General features: G+C 51.8%; 2 protein-coding genes across 8 annotated transcripts in view; one reads left to right on the plus strand and one right to left on the minus strand.

Annotated features, from left to right (window-relative positions):
* Positions 1 to 8,581, plus strand: part of LOC146757669 (uncharacterized) — a 321,308-nt gene extending 312,727 nt beyond the window's left edge. Inside the window, exons 4-6 of one of the 5 annotated variants that reach the window (XR_014936066.1) lie at positions 7,156 to 7,407; positions 7,560 to 7,670; positions 7,768 to 8,570. Coding sequence is in view for 1 of the 5 variants with exons in the window: in XM_085520648.1 (XP_085376774.1) it covers positions 7,189 to 7,407; positions 7,560 to 7,623; positions 7,768 to 7,850 (366 nt within the window). In the remaining 4 variants the exon portion in view is untranslated. Of the gene's footprint in view, positions 1 to 7,155; positions 7,408 to 7,559 lie in introns of all 5 variants that reach the window. The other 4 variants (XR_014936065.1, XR_014936068.1, XM_085520648.1 and 1 more) reach the window with 4 other exon arrangements.
* LOC146757675 (uncharacterized) overlaps positions 1 to 12,583 on the minus strand; it is a 61,907-nt gene that overhangs the window by 40,553 nt on the left and 8,771 nt on the right. The gene's annotated exons all lie outside the window — the stretch shown is intronic.

Raw genomic sequence — 12,583 nt, forward strand, 5'->3', positions numbered from 1 at the left:
GATGTCCCACAACCTCCCTGTTCCTCCCCTGCAGGCCCCTTCGCTGCTGGACATGGGGGTGTCCCGTGTGACACCGGTGGCTTCCCTGGTGTTCTCAAAATGCCTTTTGGTCTTACCCAAGTGAGTATTTTTCTGCTGCTTGATGCAGCTGCTCAGCTCTCATTCCGTAGCGCTTGTGCCTCGTGTCCATCAGTGTCCTGCCCAGGAGGATGTGCCAGAGAATCACAGAACGATTGGAGCAGGCAGGAACCCTAAAAGGGCACCCGGTCCCACTGCCCTGCGGGGAACAGGGACACCTACCTCCAAATGAGGTTGCTCTGAGCCTGGTCCAGCCAGGCCTTGAATGCCTGTCCGGGCACCCAGCACCTCTCTGGGCAAGACATCCCAGTGCCTCACCACCCTCCAGCTAAAACCTTCTTCCTCCCATCCAAAGCCAGTCTTCCCTCTTTCCGCCTGAAACTGTTTCCCCTCCTCCTATCCCAAGTGACCCTGCTAACGGCTTTAGAAAGCCTTCATGCAGCATGAAAACGTGCTTGCGAGCAGGCAAGCAGAGAGAGCAGCAAGGATTGCTGTTGCACTGCGTCACACCGCTCACTGCCTTCTCCTCGCTTACAGGTTCCAAATGGAGTTAGTCTCCAAACTGCCGCCCATGCGATGCCGCAAGTCCTCCGGGAGCTTGTTTGGGGCACAGAAGTCAACAGAAGAAGAGACTTTGCCACCTCTTACTGGGAACAAGAAAGGTAAAGTGGCTTCCAGCTCCTTTCCACAGCATGAGCAACCAACTGGAGGTGGGCAGTCCCTTGCTGACCATCAGCCCAGGGCTCTCACTTGCAGCATACCATCCTGCCGGCACAGCACGGCCTCTTCCCCTTAGGTTATGGTTGGCCTATCCAAAAGGAAGGTGCTGGGTGTGACGTACCCCCATCCCTGGCTATGGCAGGAGGATGTGGGGATCTCAGGCCTTGCCCTCCCCCACTGCAGGGACAGGGACCTCAAAAGTCACCCTGCCGCCTTCTTGTCACCAGCCAGCTCCTCTTTCCCAAAGCCAGCGTCCCTCATGCAGCCCAAAACAGAGCTGAACTGCAGAGAGGAGGAGTGGGGACAGAGATGGTTTCAGGGCGGGTTCTGGGAAAGAGGTCTGAGTTGAGTGCTGCTTGTGAGCAAGCCAAAGGCTTGACGGCGAATCTCCTCTTCCTTCCCTACTGCAGTGAGATTTGATAACACTCCAACATACATCAGGCGCCTCAGCACTGCAAGTGTTGATAGAGAGCAGTTTCAAAAAGTAAAGAACAGACTGCGGAGGGAGAGCATTGCCAACAGGTGAGGCTGGAGGCTGTGGTCTGGGATGTGCATGGGGGTGACCCAACAAGAGCCCATTCCCTAACTCCAAAGGGTCGCTGCTTGTTTGTGGCCTCCCGGGAGTGCCGGGATGGGGATGTCAGGAGCCCCCCAGTTCACAGGGCTGGCCCCTCTCCACATCACCAGAGAGCCCCGGGGCAACCGGTCAGCTGTCTGTGGGGAAGGCTGCATTACAGCCCAGGCTCCTGGCTCAGGCTTGAGGGATGTGGCTTCAAAGCCATCAGCCACTCAGGCGGACCCCTCCCGCTCTGTCCTTTCAGTGTTCTGCCACCCATCTGGGCAGTGCCCGTAGCCCCAGAGCAGCCGATGAGCTGCCAGCTGCAGGGCCTAGAGGGAACAGAGAGCCAAGAAAACCTGGCCCGAACAAGACGTGTCAAGTTCCTCGATGAAGAAGGAGGAGCAGAGGAAGCCCAGCGTGAGGCCTCATGCAGCCAAGAGCAACCATCTTGCTCAAGGGCCTCATCCAGCCTATCCTTAGAGTCCCCAGACAAACCAAACATGCTGGCGCTTCGGGCATGCGACTCAGTGAGACTTCTCAGGAAGAGGGTTAAGAAGATCAGGGAGGCACAGGAGCAACCAAAGGAAATGGCAGCAGCACGTTCTTGTGGTGAGACCAGCCGTCCCAAGCAGTCCACCCGCAACAGATCTGTATTGCTGCCACCCATAAGGGAAGAAAATGAGTCTCCCACTGAAAAGATGGCAGCAGAAACATCTCGTGGCGAGCCCAGCCTGCCCGAGGAGCCGCCCGTTGTCAGATCTGAGTTCCTGCCAGCCATAAAGGAAGGAACGGGGTCTCCCAGGGGTCAGTCTCCAAAGACCAAAGACCCACCCCGCAGGAAGGGCACACACTACCCACGCTGATGCGGGCGTGGGCTGTCCAGGACAGTCAGAGCTCCACTGGAGGCTGCGAAACAGCTGCTGAGTTCCATCTGTGCCACTGAGACCCATTTGTGTCATTCCTGCATGCCACCTCCCTGAAGAAAAGCAAAGGAACAAGGAGAGAGAGCGAGGACTCTTCCAAGACCCCTTGCCTCTTTAGGAGCAAAACCCTATAGCTGGAAGTGTTTGAGGCAAGGGATAAAAAATGTCATGGCTTAGTAATATTGCTATTCTATAGCAATATTATTGCTACATCTATATTATTATATATCTATATCCATTATCTCTATCTATTAATGTATATGTAATATATAACTATATCTATTATACATCTATATTCTATTATCTACAGAATATTGTATTCTCTTGCTATTCTACATCACAACATCATACTTAATATAAACATCTAAATACAAATAAACAATCATAAAAACACAATATGCACACTGGTCTGTATACATATATATACACAGAGTTACCGATTGCACTGCCCTAGCATCAAATTCCCTTGTGGTATACATTGAACATCCCCCCTAACCCTCACCCTCACCCTCACCCTAACCCTAACCCTCACCCTAACCCTCACCCTAACCCTAACCTTATCCCTATCCCTATCCCTATCCCTATCCCTATCCCTATCCCTATCCCTATCCCTATCCCTATCCCTAACCCTTACCCTACACTATTCCTAACCTCTCCCTTCTTCTACCTTTCCAAGCCCCTGGACTGGCCCATTGCCTTTTGACTGGCAGGGCACCTGGCAGGCTGGAATTTGGCCTTGGAGGCCTTCCTTTGCACTATGTTATGGAAAAGGAAAGGGAAGGGAAGGGAAGGGAAGGGAAGGGAAGGGAAGGGAAGGGAAGGGAAGGGAAGGGAAGGGAAGGGAAGGGAAGGGAAGGGAAGGGAAGGGAAGGGAAGGGAAGGGAAGGGAAGGGAAGGGAAGGGAAGGGAAGGGAAGGGAAGGGAAGGGAAGGGAAGGGAAGGGAAGGGAAGGGAAGGGAAAGGGGATCCAGTATGTTCAGTGGGGAGTCGGGAAGATTGTGAGCCTGAAGTACTCAGCCAATGAGGAACCGGGGCAGAAGGAGATCAGCGTGGAGTAACACGGCCTAAAAGATGCAACGCTGCTTTCTGCATGCTCTCCTGCTTGCAGGGGACCTGCCATTGCAATTGCCAATCAAAGCTGCTTGATCACAGATAGCATCCTGGTCAGTGATCTGGGTGTTTCTTCACTGGGCACCAGAGGGCAGAAATAGTAATCAGAGCCCCATTATCTGACTCAGTTCTTTCTGGGGTGCCACGCAGCCACAGGACTTTTTTCTTGAGACCTAATATGGTGTTTAGAGGGCAGTACTGCATGATGGGGTACTGCATATGTTTCAAGCTGCCCAGCGGTTGCCTCCACCATGGTAAGCACATAATGATCTGGACAGGCTGGATGGCTGGGTTGAACTCATTGGGATGAGGTTCAACAAGACCAAGAGCCGTTTTCGGGGACTCTCTCTCTGTTTGTTCGATTTGTTAGCCTCAATTATATTATATTGTGTTATCTTGTATTTCGTTATCATATTTAGAACTTCTTTACAGTGAGGGTGACGGAGCACTGGAACAGGCTGCCCAGAGAGGTGGTGGAGTCTCCTTCTCTGGAGATATTCAAGACCCGCCTGGATTCCGAGCTGTGTGATGTGGTGTAGGGAGCCTGCTTTGGCAGGGGGGTTGGATGATCTCGATGATCTCTAGAGGTCCCTTCCAAGCCCTACGACTCTGTGATTCTGTGTGATTTTGTAATCAAGCTGCACTCTGCCCGGGCAACAGCCAAACAGGCAGAGGTGTGTGCTCCAGACTGTGCCAGCCTTTGGCATCAGCAGGAAGCTCTGCCCATGCAATACTCCCCTCCTGGCTTCTTTTGACCTCCCTGTAAGGTCTGGTGGCACAGCTTGATCCCAGGTCCCTGCTGGGCTGTTACTCTGCCCCGGGAGCAGCTGCCAGGAAAACCAGTGCCACTGGGAAGGTGACGTGTGCAGTGATGGTCTCTGTCACTCACTTGTCTGCTGTCTTGAGCATCAGTCCATCAGCCTCCCAGGCTGACTCCTCTCAGCCCTCTGGGTACAAATCTGGTGCAGTGGTGCACTTAAGTGAGAGACTTACAGGGTCTGCAGAATGTTAAGGGCTATTTGCTGTTTAAAGCCTAGAAGCTGTTTCTGATTCCTTTAAACCAAACCCAAAGCATCGTGTGTGTGTGTGTGGATAGGTGTTTGTGGGTACCAGCGTGGGGAAATCACAGAACAATGTCCTACACTGTTGGTGTGACACTGTTTAATCGTGGTGGTCTCAGGCCGCGGAGGTGGCCCAGGGTCTCTTGCAATGCATTCTCCATTAGCAGAAGTTGTCACTGGTCCCAAGAGAGAAGCCGGGGAGAAAAAGGTTTTTCTGCACCTCTAAATGTAGCAAGTCCTCTGCCTCTGTAGAGCATTGCATGGAAGCCCCTTTCAGGGAGCATCAGGACCAGGGCAGAAGGACCAGAGTTTCTTTTCCTTATCACCAGACCATGTGAGTTGTCCCACCACACACTTTGGCAACTTCTGGGGTGACTGGTCCACTGGTGACACTGTGTACATGGGCACAGTTGGAGCCTCTTGAGAAGGTGATTCTCTTTGTGGAAACGGTCAGCATTGTGATGGGGTGAGGCTGAAATCTCTGTTTCTTTGAGAGCAGCCAACCTGAAGCGCAGTGAGGAGGGTGACTATGTCTGCCCTATGGGAGAACAAGTTCTCTGGGAAGGTTTACGGCTGCAGAGGCAGATCTGGGGACTTGTGTGCAATGAAAGAAGCTGGAGGAGAAGAGGGGGGCAGGAGCTGCTCTGCCAAGAGGGAAATGAAGGCACAGAGCGCTGCTGTGGGTACGTGTCCCAGGAGCCCACTGGGTCCCCAAGACATATAGAGCTCAAAGTCCACCCTAAACCTTGTTCCATCCCACAGAGGTGACAACTGGAGGCAGCAGGAGAAGGAAGGGATGGTTCATTGATTTCATCACAAAGGACTTAAGGAGAAATATCCACTGCTGGATATTTCTCAGGGGGGAGGACGCCAGTTACAGGGAGCTCTGTGTGCTGGGCACGGACTGACTGAGCCCTTCCATCTGGGTGGCTGTGGCAGCACAACCTTCCATCGGGGTGCTCCAGAGGGAGCCGTGTCTCACTGCAGGGCTGGCAGCTGTCCTGGTTGTTCCTTTGGCTGCTCACGGCCTCAGCCACCATCAGCCCCATCACCATCAGGACCCCCAGCCCAAGGGCCGGGCGCACTGTGTTGCTCTGCATAAACCGGCAGGGGATGGGAAAGGACAGTCACCTGTTTGTAACTGCTTTGTGCTGATGGAGTTTGCGATCCGCACGTCCAAAGAAACACAGCGCGAGCATTTATTGCCTGTGGAGATGAGCTGCTGGAGGCATCTCCGGGGCAGAGCTGGATAGCGAGGGTGGCCAGAAAGCAAAGGGAAGGGAGGGGAGGGGGACGAGAGTGAGGAAGGAAGGGAAGGGGTAGGAAGGAAAGCGAGAGGAAAGACACAGAACAAGACGTTAATTTTGGGTCCCGGGGGCTGGACTCGATGATCTCTAAGGTCCCTTCCAACCCGCACAAGACTGTGATACTGTGATACTGTGAATACCAATAGAAAAAAATACAAAACCACGACAGTATGGCAGCCCAAAAAGATTCCCTTGTGGAAGAAGGGGGAGGGTGAAGGAGGGTGAAGGAGAGGAGTGAAGGAGAGTGAAGGAGGCCGTGGGCCCTTTACTTGGGGCTGGCTCTTCTGTGACCTCTTGCTGGCCAGAGAGAAGGGCTGCCCGCTGGGCACAGGGAGTACCTTGGAGCTCCCATGTCGTGCCCTGACCTCCAGCCCCCTCCTCATCCTATGTGGAACGCCAGTGCCAGCAGTGCGGCCGCCATTTTAGAACCCTCTCCATGTCACCTTGGTCACCGCTGCCGCGCGCAACACACTCGCCTCTGACAGCTGTGGCAGATAACAGCCATGTCAGCAGCTAAGAGGGCTAGGGTAGAAGTTTTCCCTGTTTCAGGCGGGAGGATGGAGCTGGGGGCCCTAGGAGTGAGAAGGAGGAGAGGGCCCGCCATGACCACCAGGCAGAGGAGGGATAAGAGAGCCATTTTCCATGATGCCTGGACCAGCCCCGTGACCACCACCCATGTGGAGCCTGTGGAGGTGGATCCCCCTCCAGAGGAACCGATGGAGGTGGATCCCCCTCCTGAGGAACCGATGGAGGTGGATCCCCCTCCAGAGGAGCCCATGGATGTGGATCCCCCTCCGGAGGAACCGATGGAGGTGGATCCCCCTCCAGAGGAGCCCATGGATGTGGATCTGCCCGCGGCATAGCTGGCCTGGCACCACACCACCGTGCCAGGCCCCGCGTTGGCATGGTCACAGCTTCACCATCACTGGTCCAGGCACTTGGCTCCTTTCCTGCTGCGCGGCCTCTGCCCCCAGCGTTAGCTGGGTGGCATTATTTAACATCTTCTTCTCCTCCACCTTGTTGCTCCTCCGGTTCTGTGGGCCCCCAGTTCCTTCTTCCCCCTGTTGGAGTTAGGTGCTTGTTCTGTTCTTTGTTGTTGATGGTAGCGTTAGGTTAGTGTTAGTGTTCAGTTTAGTTTTAGCGTTAGGGATAGGTTCCTGTATGTTCTTTAGGGTTAGGTATAGGTTTTTGTTGTTATTTTAGAGTTAGGCATAGGTTAGTGTTCGTACTTACAGTCAGGCATTGGCTGCTACGCTCAAGTCAAAGTAACCACTGCTCCTTGGGTAAGCACGCAGCTGGTTGCTCACCCCGAGCAATGAATGCGACTGCCCTGAGAGCAGAGGTTTGATGACATCTGCGATGAACTGAATTTCCCTCTTGGGACTTTTCCTTTGCAGAACATGGAGGAGCAGAGCGTGAGTGGCTGAGAAATGGAGCTGGGACTCAGGAGAGCAACACGTGGCTGTGTCCCAGAGCTCCCAAAGTGTGGCCATGGCAAGGTAGGCGTGCCTTACCGTAAGCGTTGTTCAAGCACAGCTCCTGGCACTGTCTGCAACAGATCCGCTCTCTGCGTGCTTTCTTTCAGTCGCTGGTGTTGTGCAGCACAGCCATGGCACGGCCCTCAGTGCGTACGCGAGGAGCGTGAAAAGGTAGGTGGTGAATTTTCATCTTGCTAACGCTAGGATTAGGAATGGTGAGCATCCCTAAAAGATTGGCCACGAAGGTGTGATCTGCCTCGGGGAGAAGTTGATTCTCGCCTCTTCAGCTTTTCCCTTCTTTTCTGTCCACCTGTCCTTTCCAGCTCCTCCTCCCCTCAGCTGCAAGTGGGGCAGTGCTCAAGTGTGAGGACTCTTCCTTGGCATGCGGTAACAGACAATGCAGATGTGAGTTTTGTGTCCTTCCTTGTTCTTGGGTCCGTAGCCCAGGGATATCTTGCGAGCAGCTCTCTAAGTCAGCCTGTGCTGGCAGCGTGCGTGAGTGAAATAGTGCCTCTTTTTTCCCTCTTGCAGCAAGCTTGCTGAGGCAAGGCAAGCGCTACTCAGCTGAGGAAGAAAGCCGAGAAGGAAAGCAGAAAGCAACGATGAGGGCTTGAGCAAGAAGCTACAAAGGACAGCAGAACCACCTGCAACGCTTCCTCGGAGGTGACACCAAAAGCTGCTGACTCAACAGTCCAGTTTACCGGCACAGCCGTGCTTTCCCTGTCATGGACGGTGGAGATGATGGAAGTGAACTGGACAGGAAGGACTTGTGCTGCGTTAGAAGCAAAGAGGGCTTCACATAGGCAGGACTTGGTGTATGGCAAGAGCTGGAGACGCTGCGTTCCTTCAGGGTGTGTCTCTTGAGGTCCAGGCCTGGTGTAGGGTTAGGTTGAAATAGGGCTGGCTGGGACTGGAGAGGGAGGAGGTGACGTAGCCCCGGGGTTTGGCTTCTCCTTGGGTCTGACTGGAGGCTGAGTGACTGATTGCTAAGCGGAAATCCTGGGCACTGGGGTTTCATTTTGGGGTGTGGGCGGGGCAATAAATAGAAGCCAAATCTTGCACGCAATAAAATTGAAGCGAACTTTCTAAACCTGGTGCTGCCTCTTTCAGTAGCTGGTCAGAACGTCCCTCGCTCGGGCTGGCAATCGCAGGGCGATGAAGCGGTCGGCTTCACGTCTCTCCCTTGACATGGTGCAGTGCAGGTTTTCCCCCATTTCCTTGTTGGTCTTCCCAACCTGTGGCCTTTCAGCCAACCCGTAAGTGCTGGTGACAGGCTGTGAGCATCTCCTTGCTCTCTGAGGACTGACAGTAAGAAACCAGAGGAGGGGAAGCAGCCCGGCAGGAAGAAGGGTGTCCCGTGCTCAGCCCCTTGAGTTGGCCTCTCTTCCCTGAGGGTTCTTTCAGCTTCTGATGCACCGTGTGCTGCTGTTTGCCCTGGGAAGCCCAGCTGCACGCTGGCAGCCGTGGCCTGTGCATCAGCCTCCCCTTGAGGCCCAAGGAGTTGTTTGTTTTTATGTATTCACTATTGGTGTGGCATTTTGTTGTTTTGTTCAGCTTTGAGATCAAGGGGTAATTTAACACCGTTGGAAGTCATTGGGGTTCAGGAGTAGCACATGCAGAATTTTGATCGTGCAGCAAGTTGTGATTTCTACTGTGTTAAAGAACTGGCACACACATATATGCAGTGTTTGAGACATGGACTCAGATGTGAACGATCCAAATCGTTTATTACAAGTTCTCACATCCCTTATATACCTTCACAAGTTGTTATTTTCTAACTTTCCCATCCGCCCTTACAACTTTCCCAAACACCTTTACATGTCAACAAAGCATTCTACAAAACACTTTTCAACTGTCCATGCAGGCACATATCCAATCAGAGCTGTGAGACTCTTCTTTACCTTGCTGAGGAGTACTTGGTTCTCATGCTGTTTATCTTGCTCCACAGCTGCTACTCTGAACAGCTTTTCTTGTATTCCCACACATATACGCCTGCAGCCGGAGCTTGATTGACTCTCGTCAATACGACCTTCCAAACCCCAGCCCTGGGGAGCTGTCCAAAAATTTTCCAACCTTTTGTATTACCTAAGTTTATTTTAAACAGACAAGGAGGAGTAATCTCTTAAAGGCTTTTTTAAAGGCATTGGACAGGAAGCTTCTGCTTTCCACCTAGTGCTAATGGGATAAATCAAGAGCAGATTACACAAGAGATTCAGGCCTTGCTGCCAGTCTTTTATGAATCAGAACTTTGTTTCACGTTGCCAGATATTCTGGTTTCCTTTTCAGGAGATTCCTTTGCTGTATATTAAGAAGGCCAACTGCATCCTGGCCTGCATCAGAAACAGTGTTGCCAGCAGGAGCAGAGAGGTGATTGTCCCCCTGTTCTCAGCACTGATGAGGCCGCAGCTCGGGTGCTGTGTTCAGTTTTGGGCCCCTCACTGCAAAGAAGACATGGAGGCCCTGGAACGTGTTCAGAGGAGGGCAACAAAGCTGGTGAGGGGTCTGGAGCACAGGCCGTATGAGTTGAGGCTGAGGGAGCTGGGATTGTTCAGCCTGGAGAAGAGGAGGCTCAGGGGAGACCTCATTGCTCTCTCTAACTTCCTGAAGGGAGGCTGTAGTGAGCTGGGGCTCGGCCTCTTCTCTCGTGTCATTAATGATAGGACCAGAGGGAATGGCTTCAAGCTGCGACAGGGGAGATTCAGGCTGGACACTACGAGGTATTACTGCTCAGAACGGGTGGCCAGACGCTGGAATGGACACAGGGAGGTGGTGAAGGGAAGGGGACGAGGGCAAGGAAGGAAGGAAGGGAAGGGGAAGGTAAAGGAATGACTTGCGGAATCAAACTCTATAATCCAGAGATGGGTTATAAAGCAGGTATGTTTATTCCAGCGTTGTGCAGCGCCGGGTGCAAGGGGGATAGCTCCTCCAAACCTGCACAGCGTAAGGAGAAAAGTGTGTTACAGATATAGGTCAAGCTAATACATAATCAATAGTCTCCTCCTCAGTTTGATTACATATTCATTACATTCCCTATGACCCCATTCCCCGCGACCCTTGCCGTTGTTTTGGGGTGAAATTCTTCTTCTGTTTTCTTCTTGGTGTTATCTGCTGGTATCGTTCTCCCATGTCAGCATCATCTTGCCCGGGGGTATCTAATCCTTCTTCTTGTCAGAGGTCTCCAGACCATTTCTTCTTATCTTTAGTGCCCTCTTCTCTGGTTTTATTTTGACTAAGTGTCTGTAATTCCCCCTATCCCTGCACTTTTAAATGTAAACTATCTGCAGTTACCCTTTGTCTTGGTTTCTGTGAAGTTCCCCTTTCCCTTTCTATAGCAAAGTGTTACCTTGCCTCCATTTAAGTCTTTGGGTCCCCAGGGAGGCTCTCCCTGGGGGTGTCCCGATTCGAAGGCAGGATTCAATCCCGCTGCAGCCCGTCCATGGCAGGCAAACGCTTCTCTCATCTGCTCTTGGGACTCAGCAGTGCCAGGGGTTTCACAGCGCGCGTGTTGCAGTGGCTGGCAGCCTCCGTGTGTTTTTCTATTGCATACAGGATCCCATGGTGGAGCCGCGTTAGAAGCAGACGTTGGTGTCTTGTGGCAGGAGCAAGGGCAGTGGAAGCGCTGCCCAGGGCAGGGCGGTGGTGACTGCCATGAGAGCAGAGGTCTGATGCCATCTGCGAGGGATGGGATTTGCATCCGGTGGCTTTTCCGTTGCAGAATGTCCAGCAGCAGAGCGTGAGTGGCCGTGAAATGAAGCTGGGCCTCAGGAGAGCAGTCTGGAGCTGCATCACGAGCTTCGTGCGTGGCCAGCGCAAGGTAGGTGTGCTTTACTGTAAGCGTGCGCTGAAGCAGTGTTGGTTAAGCACGGCTCACTCCTCTGTCTGCAACAGATGGGCTTTCTGCGCGCTTTATTGCTGTGGCCGTAGAATTCCCTCTTTCTTACCATCTGATCTATGAAGGCTTTTGTGTGGGAAGGGTTTGAGGAATGAGGGAGTAGAAATTGCTTTAGTCACGAGTCATCTGGAAAGGTTTCACAGAAACGGCGACATTTGCAGAAGGAACGTATTGGCATTGGCAGTTGTGCAAAATACTCATTGGGATAGAGAGGAGGGAGTACCTGCAGAAGATCGTTCTCTTCTGGTTTTGAGGAAGCCGGGGAGGGCTCAGATTGCAGCTTAAGCAATGTTCTTTTGTCACACTCTGTGTCCTGTGTTGCGTTCCCCAGAGTTTCATCTCTGCTTTTGATTCCAGTTCTCCTGACAGGTTAGGCTTGAATTCAGCATAATATCTGCTTCTCCCTGGGTTTAGGTTCTTTGGGTCTCCTGCCTGCTTTTCTCCCTTTTCTTAATGGAGAGTGGAGTTTCTACCACAGAGCAAAGTTTCCTGATTAACAGAAACAAATATGGAACATATTAGATGAACACAGCTCTGCATTTTTTTCTTCCTCCGGGTAGCAAGGGACTCCTGTGCTCTCATTAATATCAACAGTGAGTAGATGCTGCCTCCTGTTGGATCCTAATATTCTTTCCATAGTTGAGTGGTTGGAAACATAGGGTTTTAACTTAAAGTTGTTTGCGCAGGGTGAAGGTTAGGAATACAATTAGAATACAGTTACACAGTGCTCTATCCCCAGAACTTTCCGCCATTTTTCTTAACACAGCTTACGGTTCATTTCAAAACAAACTAACAAAGATGAACTTGGGTTAGCGTAGCCCGTTTTAAATGATCCTTCTGTGTCTTTTCCAGGCTGGTAGCAGAATGGAGACTTTCCTGAGGCGCTGAGGAACAGACACAAGCTTCTTTTGAAGGCTTCAATGAAATTCTGCCCCAGCAGTATCTGCGGTCCTTTGGTGCTAAGGAGCTGGAGGTAAAAGATTCTTTTACTATTGCCAGATCCAGGCTGCTACAGGTAATACTTGCATTTCAGTCATTGTCTGAAGAGCAGAGTTCATTAAGGCTGGTGGTTCTGCTTTCAGGATGTGTGAGAGAAGCCTTATGTATCAGGTAGTATTTGGTTACTATGTTGGTCTTCTCTTTCTTCTTTGCAACCAACTTAGACACATTTCTAACATTAAGATTCTGCCAGCATAATTTTTTTGGCTGACAGTGTTTTTGTAATCCTTGACAATGTGATTTGCGTGTGTCTAAAGAGTGAGCAACTAGAAAGCAAGGGAGATAAGAAACAAATATCAGCGGATGGTCAAATTACAGAGTGGAGCAGGTTTTAGCTCCTTTTGGTCTCTCCAAATTATACTCTGCAGCAGAACATCGTATTTCTAGCACAGAATGGTACGGTTAGGCAATGAGAAAGTATGGCTTATATGTCTAAATGCATTCGTTTTCATGACT

Source organism: Coturnix japonica, chromosome 20 (assembly GCF_054131305.1).
Source record: "Coturnix japonica strain WE chromosome 20, WE-NBRP24, whole genome shotgun sequence".
In the NCBI taxonomy this organism is placed as follows: domain Eukaryota; kingdom Metazoa; phylum Chordata; class Aves; order Galliformes; family Phasianidae; genus Coturnix; species Coturnix japonica.